The sequence below is a fragment of the Coptis chinensis genome, chromosome 9, assembly GCF_015680905.1.
Source record: "Coptis chinensis isolate HL-2020 chromosome 9, ASM1568090v1, whole genome shotgun sequence".
Classification (NCBI taxonomy): Eukaryota; Viridiplantae; Streptophyta; class Magnoliopsida; order Ranunculales; family Ranunculaceae; genus Coptis; species Coptis chinensis.
The window spans coordinates 83961533-83987349 of NC_141464.1; the positions used below are offsets into that span (position 1 = coordinate 83961533).

Sequence of the window (25817 nt, forward strand, 5' to 3'; positions counted from 1 at the left end):
ATTAAGCTAAAAAACATACCAATATTAGCTTCGTAAAATTTCCCATTCTTTCCACAAAATATCATATTGTTTTTAGAAATTGTCTTAACAACAACAATAATTCTTAGTAGTACATTACTCCAATGTTTTTTTCCCTATCAATTTGCTTTTGGATATGCTTATCAATTGTTGTTTTGATGTTTAATTTTTCACTTAACTCATCCCAAAGTGTCAGATTATCAATGTGACCAATAGACAATTAATGTTTTTTAAGTTTGGTACCAATATTTTGTCAATTATCAGTCCCTTCACCGTTTAATTGAAATTGGGTGCAACTTGAGTTAAATAACTTGCAACACAAACAAAATACCTTATTCCCATATTTTGAATATGCTAACCAATTTCTATAAAACTTTTCTCCATTTGGCACTACTCAGGTGTAAAATTTAGTTGAAAATTTTCTTTTTGTCTTTATATCAATAGGAAATTCTACGTTGTTAACTTTAATTGGACCCTTCTTAACTAACAGATTTCTTAGTTTTGTATCAATTTTACCCCATCGTCTAGGGCCATAAATATTTTGAACTAAATAGTTGGATTGTTCATTGAGGTTCTCATCAATACTAGCAAGTAAGTATTCTGTTGAGTTACCATTTATTTCATTAATTTGATTTTCTTCAATATTATCTTGAACATAAACACTATGAACAAAATTTACATTATGATCAATATTAGTGTGTTTTATATTTTAATTATTATCTACTTATATTGGTTGGTCAGGTTGTTTATTTACTAAATTATCACTTGAACTAACCGTTTCATTTTGTTTATAGTTTTTTATAAATTTTAAAATAGCTCCTCTTTGAGATTCAATTGCCTCATCTACTTTTCTCTTTTCTCGGCGTTTTTTACTATCGAATTTATACTTTTGGTTCATGTCAAAATAGTAAAATAATATACAAGCAATAAGTCCTCACATAGTCACATAACATACCAATATAAAAAATTAAATGGAAACAATCACCCTGAGACGAAGCTTAATTGCTAGCCGAAGTCGCGTTCAAAGTATATAGGGTAAAAAAGTAGACAATCTACGAGACCACGGCAACCACTTTGGCTAAGCAGCTAGTCCAATTATACCTGTTAAAACCACTATCCATCCACTATCCAAAAAAAGAAAATACTGAGTTTGAGTGGAATTATATTATAATTTAGAAGATAACAATTTAACAAGTAAAGTAAAAAAATACCTCATCCTTTTCTTTTCTTTTATGTTTCTTGAATATTCTCACAAGTCACAAATTTGAAAGTTGAAACTTTAATAAATTTACTTAACACAAAATTGCAAATAGAAAGGGAGAAGAAATAGAGAGTCATAGAGAATGAGGGATTATAAGACCAAAGAAGAAAAAAAAAAAATATAATAGAGGTAAGAGTGTATTGTTGGTTTTATAAAGAGGCTAAAAAGAATGTTGATTAGTTATGGAGATATGCATGTTTTTTGCTTAAGAATTGAAGGCGTGGGAAACTTGAGAAGCTGAAGACGAGGGAAACGAATGGTCTGTTGTTTCTCTGTATACCGTTTTTTGTTCCTTTAGTTTCCATTGTAAAAACATTTTGTTTCCTCTTACCGCGATAGTGGACTGGACTGAACCGATGGAATATATTGGGAGCCCCTTGAATTGCGGGGCCCTAAGTCGTTGCTTATTTCGCTACATGGATGAGCCGCCCCTGGTTTCGATAACCCGATAACCGATCCGAACCAAACCGATAAAAAATAGTTTGGGGTTTGATAATTTTGTTTACCTTTTCACTGACCCGAAACCAAACCGAACTGATAAGATATTAGTTTGGTTTCGGATTTGGTCTCCATCGAACCGATATGAACCCAAACTGATAATATGACATTTTAGCAATATTTATAATAAATTTTGTATATGTTTATCAATTGTGTGGCTGAAATTAATTGATTTTATAGTTTTCGATTTAGATAGGTTCGGTTTAAATTTTGGTTTGCAATATATCTTATCGGTTCGGTTCGGATTAAGGTTTCTAATTTTCTTATCGGTTCGGATTCGAATTTTCAAAAACCCGACCCAAATAACCCTACCATACTACGAGTCCGAATTTGTGGACAAACTTGTCCACAAACAGCACATTCCCATTGGTTAAATCCATTTTCGGTCAGTTACACAGTGTTTTTGGGCATTAACACAGTTTTTTGAGGCAGCCACTCCACCAATCATAAACTGAAGTCTTGTGGACAACAAACAGTTGCTTGTCTACAAATTTATTCTGACCATACTACCATGCACTACAGATTTATTTTAGATACCCCGAAGTATTTCGCACTGACCTAAATACCCCCTCTAAAACTCTATTTGAGATACCCATGCAATATACAATTATTTGAGATACCCCTAATAATTGAAAAAGTACATTTTGGCTCCACTTGGTATCATATAAACAAAAGGAAATGTGGAAAGTTTTGATTTGCAAACATTTATTTAGTAAATCCTTATAAAACCAAGTTTTATCAAAAATTATAATTGCTTGGTGACTTTTATGTAAATCAGTAAATTCCAACAAAAAAAATCTTCACATGAAGGATAGAGAGAGAGAGAGAGGATCGAGATTGGAGTTTAAATATGAGGAGCGAGTGAGAATTGGAGAGATTTTGAGATAAAAATGGAAGTCCAGATAAAGAGAATAGAGTTCCACTTTTTAGAAACTTTTGTCACCATTTTAGAAAGGGACAAATTTTTATCAAATTCGGGCTTTTATGTAAAAGTTTTCAATGGCCCTATTTTACAATTTGAGAAAAAAAATTGATCCTAGACATTTAGGAGCGAAAAACCTCCTAAGCACCTATCCACCTTATTTTTAAATAGTCATTAACTCTAGTTAATTAAAATCTAACTAAATATATATTTATTTTATTCTCTTTCCAAATCATTCCATTTTTTCTCCACAAATTGTTTTTAATTTGTATTTTCATCAAATACAAAATAAAAAATAAATTATTAAACAAAATTTTAATTGAGTTGTAGATTTTTCAAGGGGTTCTCATTCATTCGATTATAGTGCGAATTTATCAAATTTATTTTGTATTGGCTATTATTAGTAATATTTTGGGTTTGTACTGCAATTGTAATTTGTACTGCAATTGCATTTACGTTTCTTTCAAAATTATGATAAATAAAAATCTTTTTATAAATGTTAGTGTAGTTTTCAATTTATTATATAAAGTTTTTTTTATTTTATTCTTTGTTGTTTTACCACCAGAGTTGAAAGAGGAGAGAAAGAAATATGAGAGAAATGTTAGTGGAGTTTTCAAAATGGCATTTCTTGTTGGACTCTTATTTTCATGATTGCATAATTAATTAAGGTTAAGGAGATCAGATTTAAAAATTTTCTAACTCAATAATTATTCTATTTTAGAGTCTTATTATGGTTTGCACTTTTAGAGATAAATACGACACTTTTGCCTTTGACTTTTAATTGTAGCTACAAATAACTTCTATTTGACTTGTTTGACTCATTTTTCATCCATATTTAGTAGTTAGGTTATTTGACCTACAAAATTTCAAATTGCATTATATTATAATATTTAAATATAAAATGAAAACTAACACATACATGATTAGACACTTAAATTCTTATTTTTGAGCATTTATCAAAAACCTTCCTTAATTGTATAATTTGGTTTAATCCTAGCTAAAATTAAAAATATTATAAAGAATATACTATTTTGGAGCCATGGAAATTGGAAATCCTAGATTGTGGACATAATGAGGACGTTAATGATTTGATTTTTTGACCTAATCCATCTACAAAAACTTAAAAACCAACGGTCAAAATTGCACCCCTTATTCCACATCTTAAATCAATGAACAAGTTTATTTTATTCAAGGATATGAATCTAGAAAAATATCAAACCATTAGATTTTTCTTAATCAATACTTAGGCTGTTAGTATTATTTTCTTGAGTGTTATTCATTTTTCATTTTTAGTTAATCAATTTAACATATAATTTATTTAGTTTAATCTTAAGTTAAAAATAAAATTTCAACTTCAAGGTTTTTCTAATCAAATTCTTCACGTTATTCGTTTTTAGTATCTTTTTCTCCACTTCAATCTTGAGTAGAAGTTTCATTTCACCAAAAATTATTTATTCTCTCAAATTACTTGTTTCAATCAAAGTTGTCAATTCAATATCAAGTTCATCATCATCATTCATCAACAATCAACATCAAACTTGCCCCCCAAATTTGCCATTTTAAATTCAAAATTAAACTTGCCCCAAATTTGCCATTTTAAATTCAAAATTAAACTTGCCCCCCAAATTGATGGATTTCACGTCCTGTCTGGTATGTCCGAGAACTTGATACTCGGAAACAATGTCATAGCTCTTAGAGACTTTAGAATCGCAAGGCATTAGTTGTCAGGTTGAGTGGTTGTGGGTGCTTGGATCTGAACAATTATGTTCCTGTGTAAATCAAGGTCTTCATGGCTTCATGAAAATTTCTTAATACCCCTTCAATGTATCATATTTTGACAAATCGACAACAATAAACTAAACACACTATGCTTCAGAACACGTGGGTGACTATTGAATGCAGATAACCTAATGGCCAGTTCAAGTGTCTCCTTGCTTGTATCATCCATATGCTTTCTCAATTGCTTTCCCCAACTCTTCCTCATAGTACACCTGCAGAACATAATTCATATCAGCTTCCTTCCTACATGATTTTTACATCAATATGTAAGCAAACATATATATATACTCTGATTTTTTAAGCATGCATAGTGACTTAGCCATAGAATCTGATCCATGTCTCTATTTTTAATGGAAAACAGTTTGCACCACGAGTCTCTAGCATCATACTTATTCATCACCCATATCTCAAAATGATACCCACCACACCCAAACTTAAATTACCTTCAGACTCCTCAATTTTTTGTCCGATAGAAGAAAAACGCCTCATCATCAGCATCTCTATCATTATCAGGTCTTGAAATCTCTCTAACCACATTGTTACTAACATCAAAAGAGATGATTACATCAAAGTATCAAACAGCCAATATTTGTGACAAGCCGCCCAATAAAGTGATCCATTCAAAATAATCCCCGTGTGATCCTGCCTTACCCACTTTTGAATGCACCAATGACCGAAGCCAGAACTGCCAACTGCAGGTTGAATGGTTGCTCCTTTTAGTCTGTTAAAATTGCATTTTTACATTCAAATCCTACAAGGGGCCCTTACTAATTATTCCAACAATACTCCCATGAATCCACGAACTTGGAGGTGGGGGCAGTCGACACCAAAAAAGGTTCATTGCGTATGCAAACTTACGGATATTAACAGTACCATATGCAATTGGACATTGCACATTAACAGTTAAAGCACATTACTTAGCTTTTAAACTCCAAAGCTACACAAGCTTACCCACAGCCAGCAAATTTCACCAAAACTTTCATAGAGACTTTTAACATCATCAAAGAATTAACCGCATTTGAAAGGCTTCGTGTTCAGTTAATTTTTCCTACTCGTTTCCACTTAAAAAGGCATATCACTGACATTCATCTTTACTCAAAAGCATGAGAAGAACACAGATTTAAAAAGTAATGGACATTCACGACCAGAAGATCATGAATATATGAAAAATGTTTCAAAAACGAAAACAAGAAAATAATTTAGGAAACTCTACACCGAAAAATTGCGCAATCAAACTACATTGTTGGCCATAAAACCAATGATATGAAATCAAAAGAAAACATAATCTATTTCAACAAGAATCGTTTTACGCATAAAAAGTCTCTTCAATTCAGGTCTCCAAAAGTTTCCGCATATATTATCTCGGAAGAACGAAAGTATTGTTTTGATCATCATTAGAGAATTCACATAATAACCCAAAATGCTAAAATTTATTAACAAAAAAAATGTAACCAAAAGCCTCAGAAACAGCCAGTTTATTATAATCATAAACATAAATTTCAGTCGGTAATTCCAACTTACAAAAATACTTATCATCACAGGCTTTATACAAATTCATAAAAACCAAATCTTACTAAAACAAAAAAGACTGTAATCACATAAAACGGCTCCATGGAAAAATACTGTAAATTCGATCCACAGGTTCCTATCAAAATGCAAAAACTTTAATATCGGTCTAATCATAACATCTCCAGTCATTGCATAATTTTAGCTACTGCAGACGTGGCATCAGACCATTACTCTAATCAATCAAACAAAACAAATTAAATAAAGTAATAGAAACCCTCAGAAGACCCGTTTAAAATCACACACACAACGAAAACAATTAATTGCCACCAAACATCATCTGAAAAAATCGAAACAAAAAAAATTGAGACGAAGTATCAGGTTGTTTGGTTGAATTGGGAATTAAGGAGATCGACTGTGTTTGAAATGTCATCTGGCACTTCCTATCTTTTGGGGATTGCTTCCTCATTGGGTACCTACAACTCTAAACAAAAAACTAAAACCAGGAACACTCCTTATGAAGATGGCAAAAAAGAGGTCTTATATAGAAACAAAACCCTAAAATTGATTTGCTTATAAACCAGATGGACTTGAACACTACCAAAATTATTTATAGGGGTGATTTGGCAAAAAGAGGTCATTCATTTAATAATGAAGAGAAAACCTAACCCTAATTGATTTGCTTTGTCCGGCAAATGTAGATGGCCATTCATTTTTTAAAGCCCCCCGATAATAATTCCATTATACAATTATACTAATACTAATTATTAAATATTGAAATTAAACCATCAAATTTGTAATTATCATTTTTCATTTGATAAAAAATAAAGTTATTGAGTTTGATAATTTTAAAATAAAAATAAATAATATATTTAGGAAAAAGAAGCGAAACTATAGGCTTTGTTTCATTTTTTCCCCATAATAATTTTTCATTACACTTTGTTTTTGTCTTTCGGTGGAAACTATTGTTTTTAGCAATTTAGTTTTTTTGTCTCTTATTTTTTTCGTAATTAGCTATAGTGTTTAGAAAAAGTTGGAGAATCTGTGAAATTTTAGATGAGATTGTTTCCTTCTTTATTGTTTCTTTATTTATATCATATTTTTTTCGTAATTAGTAATAGAATTTATAAAAACTTATAGTATGTGAGTGCTCAAATTTTCTAATTTTTCTATATTCGTCTATTGCTTTTTCGTAATTAGCCAAAGACTTTTAGAAATATTGAAGACTCTGTGAATGCTCAAAAAATAGAGCCAAAAGTGTACAACTATAAGAGCATCTTTATAACACATTTATGAGAGCTACCAAAAAAACACTCAAATTTTAAACCAAAAAAACACCAAGCAACTTTAGGATAAACATCAAATTTTTGACATCAAACTACGCGTTTTTGGATAAACCACGCCATGTTTAAGGTGACTCAGCAAAACGCAAAAAAGAGTAACTATCTAACACATTTCAAACTATCTCCATTTCAAACTTATTAGTGGAGTAAAACTATCTAACACATTGCCACAAAGCCCAAACAATCAAGCTTGGTGGTACCTCTTACGCCCAAAGCAATGTCACCATAAAGAACATCAAAAGGGCTATTCCAAGACAAACTACCACAATAGCCACAAAGACCTACAAGCAACAATAGTAAGAAAAACATAGGATAATTGGAATCAAGGCTCTGATAATAAGAAAAAGGAACAACTGACATTCTACTTGCCTTCCCTTCAGATTTGAAGTTGAATTTTTTTGTGAACCATGTCAACCCTCTACTTACTAAAGGAGCAAGTGCAAGGGCCCTGCATAAGGATATCAAAGAGTTAAGAGATGGCAAAAGTAGTAACACCTACATTGTTTGTTTTGGTGAAAGCCGTGTGGATGGTGTATACATAACACAGAGCAGTGCCTTATAGAGGGCATATGTCTCGTATATTGGGAAGGAGTCGGTGCCTCTTCAATTGGGAATGTATGCTAATAAAACACCCAATTTAAGATTATAATCACTGCTCACCTTAAGGAAAATGCCATATAGCAATTTGAACTGTCTTTCCAAAATTTTATTATAGTTCTGGCCTCAAGTCCTACCAAAGAATGGTCCAATGTTTTAGTTCATCCACTGGATGCAAATTTGTATTGGTAATGGACTAATGGCAGCAACACAATAGAAGAGCTGATATATAAGAATATGTCGTGAGGAAAAATGGAAAAGAGGGCAAGACAATGAAAGTTATTCTAGCAGGTAATTCCAGGACTTCTTGTCAACCCGCTAACTAATCCTGCATGCAATGTTGAGATTAAAGAACTTACCCTGCAGCTCTAACAAGCTCTGTAACCTGGCTTCCTACCCATATCATTGCCATTACTTTGAGAAATCTGCAACCCATATTTTGAAAAATGTCTACAAGTTTCAGGATTTTTCACTGCAGATATGATGCAAAGCCAAGGAAGTTACCTTTCAACTGCAGCAGCATAACCCATTCCTCCAGGAGCAGGAGCAACATAAAACCTTAAAAAAGGGAAAAGCACCAAACTCTAATAAAGCTTTGGATACTAGGCGAAATAGAAGTTCTCATCATCATGCATCTAGGATAGATTACCGTGTAGAAAATTAGAGTATGCAACTTGTTAGTTGCTGATGTTTATTTTCTGGCCGGTGTTTCAATATAATCTGACATGGCAGGGAGAAGAAAGGAGGTTCGAAGCATACTCAATTCCTTCACATCAATATGATCAGTTTGATTGATTTTCGTCTCAAAGATGCCCAAACTCAGTTCACAGCAAGTTGGATAAGCTCATGCCAAATCAAATTGGTTTCATCATTTTGTGGAGTACTTGAGTTGGGTTGAATCATGTGTAGTCGAGACTCGAGACATAGCTCTTAACTCTTTTTTCATTTGTACTTAATGAAATGTTGTATGTGGCTTCACACCACTTAATGTAACTAACATTGTGATGCTAGTGAAAAAGAACTTTTACTTTCTATGATCATATTTTCTTTCTTTCTACCTTTCTCCTTCAGTTACAAAATACGAACGCCATCCTAAAAACCTACACCGTCAACTACAGTGGTAAATTAATCAATTTTTTGTCCTTAGTCTCTTACAATGAGGGAAAGGATTCAACACAGACCTGTGTCTAGTCTCTACCAGAGTTGGTTTTAGACTAAACGTCTAAACTTAGAGGCGAGATACTAGCTCCTTTCCTCTACGGTAAATTTTCTTAGCGTGTAAGCAGTACTTTTGGTGGTTTTAGTTGAAAACACAAAAGGTACTTAAACAGATTTTTTTTTTCTAGACTAAAGAATTGGTCCAAACGAAGGTATTTTATAACAAACTTACCAAACAAAGAAAAATGTTGCAAGATAATAGACAGTATTAAGAAGCCCATACGACAAGATTCCCGAAATTCCATATTTCCTCAACCTCTCCAACAACCTACGAAATTCCAAACAAGTATGTGGTCCATTGAAAACAAGATATTAGGCATACAATGCAAAGGAGTAGACTTAAATCAAGTGAAGACAAAGGGTTCATAGGCCGCAAGGTTGAGAAAAGACACACAACTCTACGTAAAACATGGATTATATTTGTCATATGAGCAAAAGGAATGGTATGATAATACTTGATAAGTAAAATGAGTTGTAAATTTTAACATTTAAAACAGTAAACACAAATTGCAGTTTTTGAACTTATATATAATAGTAAGATTGAGCATGATTAAGTTAGGCACAAAAATCAGTGGTTTTTTTTATTCAGAACAGTAACACAGTGGGTCTAGAGTAAGTACTTGTTGGACGAAACGTCTTTAGATTGCCGGCATCCATCCCTTACTTCTGAGCCTAGAAAAAGTCACATGTGAGAGAAACACCAAGGATAGAACAAAATCTACATATACTAGGTATATTAGAGGCTTACTTACCATCATGGTCTGGAAAGTCCTGATGAGACTGACCTTGTAAAATGAAGCTAAAAAGGAGCAACAAATGTGATGAGAAAAGATAAAAATGTAACGTTTAAAAAGAAGAAAAATAAATGGGAAGCCAGTGGCCTATAATGTGCAATTGGAGGATAGGTGTTACTGCTATCCCTCTCCTCATTCAACTCTAAAAGGAAAAGTGTTACATACTACTACTACTTAACGACAGATACATGATTAAGTTTAATCCTAGATAACAACAATAAGACATTCAACAAAAAATCAAATGAATTGAGACGACATGAAGAAGAAACTCACACTGGTGCTGCTGCTGCTGTTGAGAAAGTTGAATTGGCGGCGCGTTGTAACTCTAATAAAAGCATGTGGCGAGCTTACCAGTGCAGTGGGATGAAAACAAGAAAATAATTTGGGAAACTCTACACCGGAAAATTGCGCAATCAAACTACATTGTTGGCCATAAAACCAATGATATGAAATCAAAAGAAAACATAATCTATTTCAACAAGAATCATTTTACGCGTAAAAAGTCTCTTCAGTTCAGGTCTCCAAAAGTTTCCGCATATATTATCTCGGAAGAACGAAAGTATTGTTTTGATCATCATTAGAGACTTCACATAAAAGCCAAAAATGCTAAAATTTATTAACAAAAAAAATATAACCAAAAGCCTCAGAAACAGCCAGTTTATTATAATCATAAACATAAATTTCAGTCGGTAATTCCAACTTACAAAAATACTCATCATCACAGGCTTTATACAAATTCATAAAAACCAAATCTTACTACAACAAAAAAGACTGTAATCGCATAAAACGGCTCCATGGAAAAATACTGTAAATTCGATCCACAGGTTCCTATCAAAATGCAAAAACTTTAATATCGGTCTAATCATAGCATCTCCGGTCAATGCATAATTTTAGCTACCGCAGACGTGGCATCAGACCATTACTCTAATCAAACAAAACAAAACAAATTAAATAAATTAATAGAAACCCTCAGAAGACCCGTTTAAAATCACACACACAACGAAAACAATTAATTGCCCCCAAACATCAACTGAAAAAATCGAAACAAAAAAAATTGAGACGAAGTATCAGGTTGTTTGGTTGAATTGGGAATTAAGGAGATCGACTGTGTTTGAAATGTCATACGGCACTTCCTATCTTATGGGATTGCTTCCTCATTGGGTCGAAACAACTAATCCTACAACTCTAAACACAAAAACTTATAAACCAGAAACACTAACAATTATGAAGATGTGATGAGTAATGGCAAAAAAGAGGTCTTATATAGAAGAGAAAACCCTAACCCTAATTGACTTGCTTTGTCCGGCAAAAAAGAGGTCTTATAGAGATGGACTTGGCTCGAAGAGTGAAGGCCCATAACGTATGAAGGGTGAAAATTCAAAATTATACTAATGTAATTATTAAATATTGAAATATAAACCATAAAATTTGTAATTATCACTGATTTTTCATTTGATAAACTTGTGTTTAATAAAGTGATTTAGTTTGATAATAATTTAAAATAAAAATAAATAATAGATTTAGGAAAAATAACAAAATTATAGGCTTTGCCCACAGGATATTCGTTTTTTTTCCCCATAATAAGTCCATAGACCCTTTCATTTTAGTGGAAACTATTGTTTTTACTTTGTTTTGTCTCAAAGTTTTCCGTAATTTGGGTATAGTGTTTAGGAAAAATTGAATAATCTGTAAAACCTTATATGGGATTGTTTTCTTATTTATATCATATTTTTTTGTAATTAGTAATAGAGTTTAGAAAAAACTGAAGTATATGTAAGTGCTCCAATTTTATGATTTTTCTATATTCGTCTCTTACTTTTTCGTAATTAGCCAAAGAGTTTTAGAAATATTAGAGACTCTGTGAATGCTCAAAAAATAGAATCAAAAGCGTACAACTATAAGAGCATCTTTAGGAGTAATATCAATCTAGCATCAAACACCAAATTTTCAACAATTTGGTGTTTTTTCAATTTCAGAAGAGTCACGTGTTGGTAAAAACACCAAACCAAACACCAAACCGGCCAATATTTGGTTCCAGGCTTGGTGCTGTATCAAATTACTCACGCGGTTTTGCCAAAACTGTATGGTTTTTCCAACACCGCGTGGGCTTGGGTTACTAAATGGGCTTCTATGGCACGGTTTTGCCAAAACCGCGTGGGTTTGGGCTTCTATGGGCGCGGTTTTGCCAACACCGCGTGTATTTTTTCTGAAAATTAGAACTGTGGTGCATAGAACTCGAGAAATTATGAATTGTGCATAGAAATTAAGAAATTAATAATTGTGCAATTGAAGAAATTAAAAATTGTGATTCAAAATCGAAAAAATTAAAAAAATTAAAAACCTATAATTATAATTATGCAGTCCAAAATATATGATTATGATATAATATCCAAACTGATCCAAAACCTATCATATTATATAAAATTTATTTAGCTTTTTTTTTACGCCCCTTACCACTCGATCCCTCTCTTATCTCTATTTGGATATTTCTAAGCTGGTCTTCTAAGTTCTTAATCTGAGAATCAAGATATTTTCTGTATGCACGAAGGTTAACCTCAGCCTGAAGTTCATCATATCCCGATGTTGTTGCGTGTACACCTGCTGAATATCCTCAGTGCCGACCCTGATTTTCCGATGGCCCGAAACCAACTCTTAAAATGTGGCTCTATATGTGTAAATTGACATATCAAAAACAAAAATCAATGCATTTTTTGTCTAGCATTATTATTTGTTATATCATTTTTTTAGTCGATTTTATTTTTGTTTTATTGTTTTATATAACAAATAAGATTTTATGCATTGTTTGATTTCGTAATATATTAAATAGCAAGTGGATTTAATAATTTCATTAGCCATATATAAGCTTCAATTAAGCCTATAACTATAGTATTCTTATTAATAAGTGTATATTGCAAGGTGGGCGTTAAACTGTTTTAGTAGACTCTAGTGGTGGACTGGTCGGTGGCCCTTACTTTGCCAAAATAATGGGGCCAAAAGCGCTTGCTTGTGTGGCTTTGCCTCAGGGCCGGCACTGAATATCCTCATACGCTTTTTGAGTCTTGTCATACGCACGTTGAGATTGCTGATATGTCTGTGAATATGCCTCCTCCATTTCTTGGCTATAAATCTATAATGATACACGACAGTCCTCATCCGTTGATGAAACACACCAAACCAAACTTTGGTGCTGTATCAAATCTCTAGTGTGCGCACGGTTTTTCCAACACTGTATGGGCTTGGGCTTCTGGCTTCTAATAAGTGGCTTTTATTGCGCGGTTTTTGCCAAAACTGCTCAACAGATTTGGAAATAGAAAATAGAAAAAATTTTGTATGAAAAAGGAATGGCGAAGAAAGACGCGATGATGATGATGAGAGATGAATCGCAAGACAAATACAATGTCGAAGCTTCCGATTCTTTAGCCAGCCAAGCTCTAGTAATAATCATTCTTCTTCTTCTTTAACTACTATTACTTATAATTTTTTTTTTATTATTATTTTTTGTTGTGTTTGCACTTTGCAGGTTCTGCCTATTTCCGACGCAGTCCCCATTTACGAGCAACTCGTCACTACTTTCCCCACCAGTGTAATAATAATAATAATTAAGCCTCTTTCTTTCTTTCTCCATTACTATTTCTTAGCTCACTCTTTTAATTATTTCATTGCCCAGCTCAAATACTGGAAACAATATGTCGAAGCCTACATGGCCATCAACAATCACGATGCAACTAAACTAATCTTTAGTCGCTCTTTGTTCAACTGTCTCCACATTTCCCTTTGGTATGCACTACTACTACTACTACTACTAGTACTATTATATCCATGTTTCCCACTTGATACTACTACTGTTTTCAACTCTCCTAGGCGCTGCTATATTCGTTTCATTAGGAAGATCAATGAAAACACCGCTGCAGAGGGTCAGGAGGAAACCAGAAAAGCTTTCGACTTTATGCTCAACTATGTTGGTAAATATTTCAATGCCTTCGTCTCAGTATTCTAGCTACCCGTGATATGAATTTTCGCCTTTTCTTATCAGGAACTGATATTGCATCTGGCCCTGTATGGATGGAGTACATTACCTTTTTGAAGTCAATGCCGGTCTGCTCATTTTATCATTGCTATCTCTTATTTTTTTTATTAATCTCCTTTTGAGACCACCCCAACCTGCAGGCTATGAATCCACAAGAAGAGTCACAACGTATGACATTGGTGCGAAAAGCATACCAAAAAGCTATTGTTATTCCCACTCATCACGTGGAACAACTTTGGAAGGACTACGAAAACTTTGAGAATTCTGTTAGCCGTGCACTGGTAACTTGTTTGCCCTGAAATCTAATTGCTGTATTTTTTTTATTGAATAAGTGCTTTAGAGGATCTGAACGCTGTGGAGATGTACTTATTATATAGTCCAACATCTGATAATTAAGGCCTCAGTATATACTTCCTGGTCCGTTCCACTCATCACCAACTGCTTTTGAGTTGGATGCCTACATTTAAGAAACACGTTGAACAAGAAATATGAAAACATTTTTATCTGCAGACTTTTGCCTTGGAATTGTTCTAAGTATTCACAAGTGTTTCAACCACCAACCGCACATATAAGAAATTCATGCCAACACATCTCTTCAACGTAATTTGGATAGTAGACACCTAGATGGATAACCAATTTTTAGTTAAATGCATTTGTTTTTATCAATCTGAGATTCCCCTTTCCATATAACAAAATTGATATACATGTTAATTGTTTGAGCTCAAGGTCATATAGCTGCTAAACTCTAACCACTGTAGTTATTTGTTATCCATGGTTTATTCTTCTCTTTACACTCTCATTGGGAAATTTCGATAGTTGACACTTCCCCTCCTTTGGAAAATGGTCAGATGCCGATACACCATCAAAACATCAACGGCATCTGTAGGGTTCTACATTTTTCTATGGAAGTACACTTTATATTTGTAGTGTCAATAAACACCCGATAGGTAAAGTAATTTCCTTGGTCACAAAGGAGCTTCTATCTGAAGCGCTACTTTCTCGTATAGAACTACACTTTATATTTATATTGTTGATAAACACCAGATAGGTAGAGTAATTTCCTTGGTTGTAATAATCTGCAGGCAAAGGGGCTTCTATCTGAATATCAACCTAAGTATAACAGTGCAAAGGTTGTTTATAGAGAACGGAAGAAATATGTTGATGAAATTGAGTGGAATATGCTTGCTGTACCACCAACTGGCTCATACAAGGCAGGTTCTTTTTAATGCCATGTCTCTTTCTTTGTTCTTTTAACCTTGGAAATGATATGATGCTTTGTTTTGTATGCCTTGTTAAGTACATTTTCTGCTTATTGCTGTTAATGTTTTCTCCCATAGATCGTTATTCTGGCAGAGGCCACATTTAGATGTGGATATATAGTGGCATCCCCTATTGCTTGCTTTATTGACTGTTAACTTTTTGAAACAAAAAAAAACAGAAAAACTAAAAGAGTGGCAACCCCTATTGCTCACGAACCACACACTTAAAATCTGATGGACTTGAATGCATGTCCAACATATATATTTGTTTTTATGGTATCCAAATTGAATCTGTCAGCTCTAAGGCATTGATGGTACGAATCTTCACATTGTTTGATCAGTATCTGGTAGCTTATAACAGGATGGCTCACATTGTTTGATCAGTACCTGGTAGCTTATAACAGGATGGTTCCATGGATAGAATATGCTTATCCATGCACACATCTGGTTGAAGTCCCATAAGTTTCTTAGAGAATGTACCACATTGATCTGGAAGCAGGATATCGAGTAGACTGACCATAGATAGGCCACTAGGAAGAGTCCTTGGAGATGGCCACTAGGAAGATTCCTTGGAGATCTATGATGCAAGTGTGTTGCATGTGGTAGATTACTAAATGGTTGTCTGTTGCATGCATTGTTCATTTTGATGCAATGTGAAAGTGTGAAGCACTATAACGTGTTTTTATTTTGTGTTTATTTTATAATTGTTTTAATGTTGTTAACTATTTTTTAAAACAATATATATCTTTGAAGTTTAATCTGATGTTCTGTTGCCTCAGGAAGAGCAGCAGTATATGGCGTGGAAACGGTTTTTAGCTTTTGAAAAGTAAGCTATACTGCAATAAGGTTTTTACTCAGTCAATAATCCGTTCTTTGTATTGGATTTTGTGAAATGCACAATTGCACATTGTCTATGAGCATCTGAACTATTATGATGTTTTTTAGTTATATCTTGATGTGGCCTAGGAAGGCCGGGTCTTCAATTAACAGTGCCAGTTTTCATCGATGGCATCACATTTTGAAAGTCATGTCGTGAATACAGTTTTGGTGTCAATTTGATTTTGTGTAGTTTCTTGGCTCCTCCCCTAGTTTTGATGATTCTTCCATTACTGGAATTATGTTATTCAAGGGAAATCTTAAGCTGATTCTTGAAGTCGTTTCTCTCTCTCTCCCCTCCACACACACACACACACACACACACACACACACCCATACACAACACACAAGGGCCAGGCTAAGACCAATGACTTTAACACCAATAGTTACTAATATATATAATATATTAGCGGGCGAGACCAATGATCATGATTATCATATTTTGTGAAAAAGAATAAGCATGCAATACACTTAAACTCACATACACAATCAGAAAAGTTATCTAGAATTTGCGATTTGAGTCATTCTTTGTCTACTCAGAGGTACCATTACCATTACTATCACGATTATTATTATTATTATTAGAACTAGCAACTGCCTGTTGCTCAGTGGTCATCCCTCCGAGGGTTTGGCACTTTTGCCCCATTTTTGGTATCTATTCTCACCTCACCTTCACGGCAGTAAGGGTGGTTTTAACTTTTAAGAGATCAGGGGTTAAGAATAACAGAAGCTGCACCACTATAAAAAAATCAGGCTGTTGAACTTGCATCAAATTCAGTGATGCAAATTGACCATGGCACATCTTGGTGTCAATGAACCTTTGTCAAATAGCTCATTGTGCTTGGCGCTCACCTAATCGCACATGCTGCTTTGGTATTTGCTCATGCTTTACTGCTTTAGGCATGCTCATATTATGAAATTTGAAAGTAGTTAGTTTACACTTGGAACTTTCGGAAGTCAAAGGAACAACAATTTCTCTGTCCACCACACATGCTTGCACTTTATGTAGCATCCATTTGTGCATATTTTAGATGTCCATATTGCTTTCTTGCCTACTTTTGCTCCACTTTTTATCTGCTTTTGTATACCGTGCCATTGAGTAGGATAGCAAGTTCATACAATATTATATTTATTTTCAGTCTACATATAAATACAACAAGCCTTGCATTCACTTGATAGTTTGACGTAAATCTGATTTTGTCTACATTCTTTACAGGGGAAACCCACAAAGAATAGATAGCTCATCTTCGAACAGAAGGATCGCGTTCACATATGAGCAGGTGAGGTTTAGTGTTGGCCACTTTGTTCCTTTTGTGGACTTTAATTCAAAGCACTGATATTCATTGTAAAAGGATTTTCCAGTGTGGTCCTACGAAACATGCTTAGAAACTTGAGAAATTGTGGCTGTTATGTTATTTATTCGCTTTTCAACACTTCTTTTGAAAGTTCTAATCATTGTGGCCAACTCCTGCTTCAGTAATAAGTAATAACTACGTTTCTTCTTGCCAGTAAGATTCTTGGTTTTATGGCGATTCACCCTAGTAATTTCATGTGATTTTGTACTTTTGTTTGGTCATTGCAACATGTTCTTCACGGTACTGCCGGTATTCATAGAAACACTTTCGTGGCATGACCTGACCGCATGAGGCAAAACCTGTGTTTTCTTATTCTTTCCTTGTACTTGGTCTATGGATTACTGACAACTTACTCTGTTTGTATGCAGTGTCTGATGTACCTGTATCATTATCCTGATATTTGGTATGACTATGCTACATGGCAAGCAAAAAGTGGTTCAATAGATTCTGCAATCAAAGTATTTCAACGGGCTTTAAAAGCTCTTCCTGGTATTACAATTCCTCCTTTGCATCCATCATATGCATTTCTCCATGTAAAAGAATCTGTGAATTTAGTGAGTTGAATGGATGTTTTATAAAACCTGCATTTTTTTCATTTACAAAGTTTTAGTGGACGAAGGGAGGTTATTTTTGCTCACATTTTTACCTCTCTGCAGCTGTAAATTTATTTAATGACAATTTTCTTGTCTTTCCAGATTCCGAAGTTCTGTGGTATGCTTATGCAGAGTCAGAGGAGAGCCGTGGGGAAATTCAGGTCAGTAAAAAGTATCACTTGTTCTTTCGTTATGCTTTCAGATCTTAGTTATTTCCTTCTTAATTTTGAACCCTGATTTCGTGCAGTCAGCTAAGAAAATATATGAGAGCCTTTTGGGCAACAATGTTAGTGTAACAGCACTCTCACACATACAAGTAAGTGATATTTGGGATCCTTTGCAACTCAAATTGTAGTTCTAGTTCTTCATTCACCTTCACCATTTGTGTTTGCTGCAGTTCATCCGCTTTCTAAGAAGAACCGAAGGAATTGAGGCAGCTCGCAAGTACTTCTTAGATGCACGTAAAACCCCCAACTGCACATATCATGTCTATGTTGCTTATGCAATGATGGCATTTTGTCTTGACAAGGATCCAAAGGTCGTTTGGCATTTTATATAGCTTCATCATCGTTGTTGTTTTTTATTCAGATAATAGCAACACCCACTTTGTTAATCATGGCTGCTAATGATGTATTCAGGATAATTGGTAATTGTATGAAAAATTTGTTAATCATGATCTCCCCTTTTTCAACATGAATGAGATGGTCAGGAGAAACCAGAAGAGACAAATCGTTTAATTCATGCAAGTTGCTATTGAAAATTGATTTGGAAACATGTCATTAGAGGAACCGTAAAGAGTAGAAGAAAACTGCAATTATCTTATGTTAAAGATTATACGTTTCAATTGGAACCTCATATTAGGTGTTTTTCTGATTTCTCAAAATAAAAAAGAAACTTTATTATTATCTAAGTGTCATGTCTTCTACTTTAGGTATTAATATACTGCTAGGATTATTAAGGAAAACATTTCAGTCACTGCAGAAGCTGGATTGGTTGTCTGTTGTGAAGGCTGTGGATATGTTAGTTTTTCCTAAAATTGTACTTTACCCAATGTTCCTACATAGATGTAAGGTATTAGGATTTGATTAGAATAACAATCTTCATGAAATCACTAGTTTATGCATTCAAGTATTCAACACAAAGGAAGACTTTTAGATCAAATAAACATGGCTGTAATCTTGAAGTTTAAAAACAACACCCTTCATCACCACCTTCATTTTTTTTCTCAGAATACATGTGTATGGAGATTTACTAAAGCTTTGCATTTCTCCTGATCATTATCTCTACAACAGTTTAAAAATAAAGTGTGGCCTATCTCTTTGTTAGAATTTTTGATGTAAAATGAGGTTAGAAAAATATTTGTTAGATCACCGTGAATAGCTTTTATTACGTCTTCTTGCAGGTCGCACACAATGTTTTTGAGGCAGGGTTGAAAAGATTTATGCATGAGCCTGGATACATTCTCGAGTAAGTTTGGTTTCCAGCTTAGTTTACCTGTAAATTTGATGAAGTTGATTCAATTTGGTTAATTCCTATAAAGTATATATTGAAGCTTCAGCTTATTGAATTGTTAGTCGAGTGCACATAGTACAAATAATATGTAATTTGTATGATCATATGGCTAATTTCAATCTGGATTTATTTGTTCCTGTCCAAATGTACAGATATGCAGATTTCTTGTGCCGTTTGAATGATGATAGAAACATCCGTGCTTTTGTTTTGAACGAGCTTTGAGCTCACTTCCCCCAGAGGAATCTGTGGAGGTATGGTCCTTGCACCCCACCCTTCCAAATTTGTCCATCATTTGAATTATCTCTTTTAATTTTCTTTAGGTTCTTGGTGTCTTGTGGATTTTAGTTTTATTTAATATTAATTTATGAACCTCTTGTATGGGTATATTAATACACTCTTTCGTCCATACTTGTTTGGGATTTAGCTTGTTTGACAGAATGGTTTGTTTAGGATTTGCATAAGAGTACTAACTTCTAACTCTGATTCCTCAATTTTTCATTGTTATGGAAGTTTTTGTTATTTGCATTGTAACCTTGGTTTTGGCACTAACAAGTAGCTCAAAAGCGTACTCATGTTGCATCTGTTTTCAGTGAGTTTTTTTTTTTTTTTTTTTTTTAAAGATTTACCAAAAAGGTCTCATCCGGAGGAGGGGAGTGCATGGATTTACTTAATCTTCTCTTTAATCTTGCTAGTCTGTCATCTTCACATGATTGCCAGTTTTGAAGGAAATCTATTTAACCTTTCTCAAAATCTGTTGTCTCAGCATCCTTGAGATATATATGTTTTTTTGCTTGGTAAGTTATATGTTTTATATAATAGAAAAAAAAGTTACAATTGTTTTTGAGTTACACAAGACATACTACCAGTAGAGTACTGGAAACCTAGTACTCATATTCAACTCATGCTACAAATCTAAAGTAAATACCATTAGGATTCTCCCATTTATATAGCCATGGGGGATTGCCTAAACAAATATAATTCACCAAGATCTTGGCTGCATAACTTGATTAGCAAGCCGTTTTTCAATAGTTCGTTGTTTTTTATTTTCTGTTTAGTCCTTGGTGCATTTATCTTTTTTCCTTTTCCAAGTTTCCATATATCTCTCTAGCATCTTCTTCCATTTTGCTCCCCAAATTTTCTGCATTTTTGATAACACACTAACAGCTAAACCAAGTTTTGACGATAGGTATATGCCAAGAACTTGTTTGGTTGAACTTACTATTTTATAAGTTATCGCTTGAAGCATCTTCTGCACAGAGTGCACCATTAGCTGGCCTGAGGTTTTATAAGTCACTACTCACCATATATGATGGATATGCTTTAAAATATTCTTTAATAATTTGTAATATTTCCGTTTTGTAGGTTTATTTGATCACTATAGCTTGATAAACTAACAGAGCTGGGTTTAAGGCATTTCTGAGTATTTTCATATTTGAATTTGGAGCGTTAAGTTGATAATCAATTGATGGTTATGTGTGTAAATTGTCAACTGTTTGAACCATGGAAGATTTTATTTCTGTTTGCTAATTGCAATCACATATCTGATTAACCTCTTTAAAAATTTTTTAAGCTCTTTGGTGCACATCTATTTGGGCAATCACGTATCCAAGCTGATTAATCTCTTATCCATGAGAGGGGAAGGGGAGCGGGGGGGGTTCTGATTAACCTCTTTTTCCATGAAAGGGGAGGTTAAAATTTTTTAATAATATTTTCATGTGGTGGTGCACATCTATTTGGGCAATCAAAGCATTGCATTTTGATCCAAGCTGATTAACCTCTTATCCATGAGAGAGGGGGTCATTGTAAGGGGATCATTGTTGTTATGGCGGGCGGGAGGGGGTCAAAAAATCAAGTGGATTTATATATTTTCTCACCTTGATGGATCGTTCAATTATATCAAATCTTTTTTTCGATTTTTGGGTTAAACTGTCATTATACATCTGCTTTTGGAAACTGTCTTGGATGTTAAAATCTTTGAATATTTTTCCAACGAAATATTTTTACATGGTTGAGGGAATCAATAATATGCATCCTAATCATTTATACAGTGCTTCATGCATGAGGTCCCCTGTTTATCGAAGTATTTGCAGATGCATATGATGTTAATAATGAATTGTTGTGGTTGTTGTAGGTTTGGAAGCGTTTTACAGAATTTGAGCAAACATATGGAGATTTAGCTAGCATGTTGAAGGTACAAGTCCATTTTAGAGTCTCATTTATGTTAATGTAGGCTGCATTTGTGCATGCAAATTTTTTTCTCATGGAAGTGAATATTCCTTGAACATTCTCTTTTCTTATTATTTTGTCCAGTAATTAAAATTAATTTTCCACGAGATACACTGTAACTTCATTGCAAGTCAAGATATGTATCATCCAAATCACATTTTACTTCATCTGATGACGCAAAGAGGATGTAAACAACGGTTGACTTTGTGAGTTTTATTTCTAACATACTGGCATAGGGATCTGTCCTCAGCATGATACGACCACTTTTATGTAGATTTTATGAAGTCTTGTATCAGCTAGGTTGAGCAAAGAAGGAAAGAAGCACTTTCTCGGACAGGGGAAGAGGGCGCTTCAGCATTAGAGGCTTCTTTGCATGATGTTGTGTCACGGTATAGTTTTATGGATCTTTGGCCGTGCTCACCGAAGGACCTGGACCATCTGGCACGACAAGAGGTATGGTGAAGTGACTCCTCCTCACCACCCCAACTATCTTCTTTTTATCCGCAAAACATGATGCATGCCCGGAGGCTACACAAAATTCAGTTTCTTTGAAAAATTCACCATCAGTTAGTTGTTCAACTTTGTGTGGGTATTTAAGCGCTGATTGATTTTCCCAACCTCTTATACCATGAACTTGTTTTCCACAGTTTTTACTTCCTTTTTGCATCAATTGTTTCTGCAACATGAATCTGTTCGAAATAATCACATTGTGTTGGTATGAACTTTTCAGTGGCTGGTAAAAAACATTGACAAGAAATCTGACAAGTCTACTTTTCCTAATGGAGCTAATTCAATAGGTAAAATGATGATCATGTTTATTTTAAATGAAGATATTCTGCAGCTAGTGACATTGTATATTCCAACTAATCATGTTCTTTTGGTGCAGAGAAGGGTTCTTCTGGGTTGACATCCAATTCCAAGTTATCCACACCATCTACCAAAGTTGTTTACCCAGACACTTCTCGGATGGTTGTATATGATCCAAGGCAAAAACATGGTATGGCAACCTGATTCTTGATGTTAACTGTAGTTACCTTTCACCTGGATTGACTTGACTATCTATCTCATCTAAGTTTTGTGCATTGCTAAATACTCAATTTGATATCAGAAGGTTTCTCTCTGTTAAAATTTGTTTACGACATTGATTCTTTATTTGACTGTAGTTACCGAAATGCTTCCAAATGCAGCAGCAGATGGACTTCCATCTGGTTCTAGCTCAATGAAGTCTACTTCCAATGTAGCTTCAGTTGGTAGTGCAACAGCCAAACCGCTCCATGAGATCTTAAAATTAATGCCGCCAGCATTGGTGGAATTCATTACACAGTTGCCTGCTGTTGAGGGTATGCCATTGCAACCCTGTTAATTTATCATTTGAGTAATAACTATATTATTGGATTTTTTTGAAGGTTTTTCCGCTTTCTCACTGTACTTCCCTAAACTGCTTTTTGAACGCAAGAGTTATGTTGAGATGTTTAATATATTTCCACATGGGCCATTGAAAGCCTTGAGTAACCTTGGGGCCGCTCTACTTGTTGCCAATGGATCATAAGTGTGCCCCAAAGTTTAAGTTGGTACCAGAGCAGGCTGTTGTAAATGGATCCAAGGGCCCATTTACTCCCCAAGTATGTATATCTCCCAAGTATGTATATCCACATGTTAGGCTCAAGGAATTCCGCATGTAAGGGAGCTGTTGAGATGTTTAATATGCCCTCGGGACACATTAAAAGCCTTGCAAATTGTATATAGTTCCTGGGCAGCTCCACTTGTTACCAATTCTCTTGCACAATCAACTATTGTTAGTTTTTGTTTGTAGCAAGAGAATATCTATGGTAGTCCAGCTTACATAAGAAACATGAGAAAATATATTTTGAGGATATGAAGCCTATACAATTTTCATGGAAATTATTGAGAAACTGTGGAATGTATTGAAATAGATACTGTCGAACTTAGTTTTAATTGTTTGGGAAAGTGTTGCAGATGATAAAAGTCATGATATGCATTCGTGCGATTCAATTTGACTGTGTTATAGCATATATATATATTTTAGAACTAGAGAAACTGAGTTGGACTCCATATATATTTCCAGTATAACACTTAAGAGCATCTCTAGGTGGTAGCAGCAACTGTCGGATGCTATCACCAATTCGGAATTTTGTGAGAATCCATCTCTAGCTGGTCTCAAATGTAGTAGCATCAACTGTCCATTTGCATCCGTATTCGCAAATTTGCAATTTCGTTTGTGGTTACGCCACAACAGTGGGAGTGTGGCGTGGAATTTTTTTTGACTTTTGGAATGGTATGTGCGACATTGGTAGCGTCGCTCCAAATTTTGTTGACTTTTTCAACTATTTCAACACTGTTTTTAACTGTTTTAACACTGATTGCAACTGTTTTCAACTATTTACTTTTGTTTATTTTATTTTTCTTGTTTACTGTGACACTCCAAATGTAGCGTGGGTTAGTTCTTTAACAATTCGCGATTTCCCACCTAGAGTTGGTGACGGTTTGTGAATGGCTATTCACAAACTTGTTCACAAAACGAACAGTTGATGCTACCACCACCTAGAGATGCTCTAAAAGCTACTAAACCTGCAAAGCCTTTGTCCCCTAAGTTATCGTAACCTTAAAGCAACTAACTAAATCTATAATGCCTTGAAATAAAACTTCAAACTTCAAAAATTTCCTAACCGATTAATTTTTTTTGGTGAAATGAATGAATTAAAATGATATTACATAATTGAAATGAACAGCTAATACATTCTCTTGTTTCATCTTTTTACCGTCATGCTTAATAAGGCTTTATATATCCAGTATCCATGCAACTTTTATTAATAATGGTTACAACAATCTTTGTCTATTTTGTAAATGTAAAGCTTAGACGGTTCTAGTTTATGCAATAATTCCTTAACTCACAGGGCCGTCACCGAATGTGGAAATAGTATTGTCAGTATTGTTACAGAGCAATATACCAACAGGACAGGCAGTGAAAGTAGCAGCTGCCCCACAGCAATTGGCAGCAGCCCCTTCCGGAAGTACAAGTGATCTTTCTGGTTCAAACAAGTCTCGTCAGAACCCCAATGAATCATCCTTCAAACTCTCCCACACAGGAAAAAGAAAAGATGTTGATAGTATGTTATGTCCTCTCCTCTTTATCATTTTCTTATTTCATAACTATTCAATTTTAATGTTGAAGTTGTGTATTTTCCTTACCTTCAACAGGGCACGAGGATGATGAGACTGCGACTGTTCAAAGCCGGCCTCTTCCGAGAGATGCTTTCATGATCAGACAGATTAGGAAAGCTCGAGGAGTAACCAGTTCACAAACTGGTTCAGCATCTGGTGGGAGTATGATTTCAGGAGAGCTATCTGGTAGTACTGAATGATCTATGTAATGCATTTTATCTATTTTACACAACGTAACCTAGTTTGTCTATTTTGGAACTTTTATTTTTATCTTGGCGCATTGTCCTTCATTAAGTTTGCCAATCTTTTGTCTAATGTACTAGCTAATGAGATCTTCAAAGTTACATAAATATTTCTCTAATTAGGGAATTTATTGAATGAATGTTTTGGATTAGTCAGGCCAGTTTCTTTCAAATCATTTTTATAGATGACTGATTGTAGAGGAGATTCACGTCCAAACCCCTTGTTACCAACTTCTATGGCATCGGCATGAAAATTCATTGTTAACCAATCAGACGCTTCTCAAGTTGGGAAAATACTAGTGGGTTATATGTTCCCTCGAGTAAATCTGTTGTCGATTCCTATTGTTTCGTCCAAGATACTGTACAACTCCGCGTTTGAAGTGTTCCTCTCGAAAGAGCACTCATTGTATGTTTTCGCAGTGTGGAAACTTGATTTATTTTCTTTCTCAACAGTCTATAACGATACATGTGTTAGATTTTTTTCTAGTTATCAACTTATTAACCGGTTTTGTGTTTGTTGCCGATTTGCAATACCACTACAATTGCCTGTAGTTCGTGGTATATAACTGATTTCCTAATCTAACTTCCTGAACAAGCACTGATCACAT

At 34.4% G+C, this 25817-nt stretch overlaps 2 protein-coding genes and 8 non-coding genes across 16 annotated transcripts; 1 reads left to right on the forward strand and 9 right to left on the reverse strand.

Moving 5' to 3' along the window:
• Positions 1-4493: 4493 nt before the first annotated feature.
• Positions 4494-11213, reverse strand: LOC147478927 (uncharacterized). 7 transcript variants are annotated; one of them, XR_015207491.1, is made up of 9 exons: positions 10210-11213; positions 9895-9941; positions 9763-9814; positions 9315-9410; positions 8429-8482; positions 8284-8349; positions 7686-7775; positions 7528-7608; positions 4494-4690 (listed from the first exon to the last, which is right to left on the reverse strand). XR_015207491.1 is itself a non-coding variant. In XM_086582143.1 (9 exons), the coding sequence occupies exons 1-8, from the start codon at positions 10272-10274 to the stop codon at positions 7531-7533; spliced, it is 537 nt and encodes a 178-aa protein (XP_086438269.1). In that variant the 5' UTR covers positions 10275-11213; the 3' UTR covers positions 4494-4690; positions 7528-7530. The 7 variants fall into 7 exon arrangements, 5 of the variants coding, with proteins under 5 accessions (XP_086438269.1, XP_086438270.1, XP_086438267.1 ...); XM_086582143.1 differs by having other exon boundaries at positions 7697-7775; XR_015207492.1 differs by lacking the exon at positions 8284-8349.
• On the reverse strand, positions 5798-5880 carry LOC147478928 (small nucleolar RNA Z159/U59). The gene has a single exon (XR_015210014.1). It is a non-coding gene; the product is annotated as a small nucleolar RNA Z159/U59 (small nucleolar RNA).
• LOC147478929 (small nucleolar RNA snoR77Y) lies at positions 5931-6023 on the reverse strand. Its single transcript, XR_015209913.1, has one exon. It is a non-coding gene; the product is annotated as a small nucleolar RNA snoR77Y (small nucleolar RNA).
• LOC147478930 (small nucleolar RNA snoR2/U65) lies at positions 6065-6213 on the reverse strand. Its single transcript, XR_015210017.1, has one exon. It is a non-coding gene; the product is annotated as a small nucleolar RNA snoR2/U65 (small nucleolar RNA).
• Positions 6259-6459, reverse strand: LOC147478931 (small nucleolar RNA Z112). The gene has a single exon (XR_015210010.1). It is a non-coding gene; the product is annotated as a small nucleolar RNA Z112 (small nucleolar RNA).
• On the reverse strand, positions 10439-10521 carry LOC147478932 (small nucleolar RNA Z159/U59). Its single transcript, XR_015210013.1, has one exon. It is a non-coding gene; the product is annotated as a small nucleolar RNA Z159/U59 (small nucleolar RNA).
• On the reverse strand, positions 10572-10664 carry LOC147478933 (small nucleolar RNA snoR77Y). The gene has a single exon (XR_015209914.1). It is a non-coding gene; the product is annotated as a small nucleolar RNA snoR77Y (small nucleolar RNA).
• On the reverse strand, positions 10706-10854 carry LOC147478934 (small nucleolar RNA snoR2/U65). Its single transcript, XR_015210016.1, has one exon. It is a non-coding gene; the product is annotated as a small nucleolar RNA snoR2/U65 (small nucleolar RNA).
• LOC147478935 (small nucleolar RNA U49) lies at positions 11035-11099 on the reverse strand. Its single transcript, XR_015210018.1, has one exon. It is a non-coding gene; the product is annotated as a small nucleolar RNA U49 (small nucleolar RNA).
• A 1878-nt stretch (positions 11214-13091) lies between the features above and the next one.
• LOC147478936 (cleavage stimulation factor subunit 77-like) lies at positions 13092-25516 on the forward strand. Its single transcript, XM_086583808.1, is given in 24 exon segments — positions 13092-13370; positions 13457-13519; positions 13604-13713; positions 13798-13898; positions 13970-14031; positions 14104-14244; positions 15046-15178; positions 16006-16048; positions 17315-17378; positions 17822-17942; positions 18149-18207; positions 18294-18362; positions 18444-18584; positions 19449-19513; positions 19711-19762; positions 19765-19809; positions 21690-21749; positions 22085-22237; positions 22515-22581; positions 22671-22781; positions 22948-23124; positions 24700-24912; positions 25004-25191; positions 25415-25516. Coding segments are annotated over 23 exon segments (2307 nt in total). The 5' UTR covers positions 13092-13277; the 3' UTR covers positions 25168-25191; positions 25415-25516.
• The last annotated feature ends 301 nt before the right edge of the window (positions 25517-25817 follow it).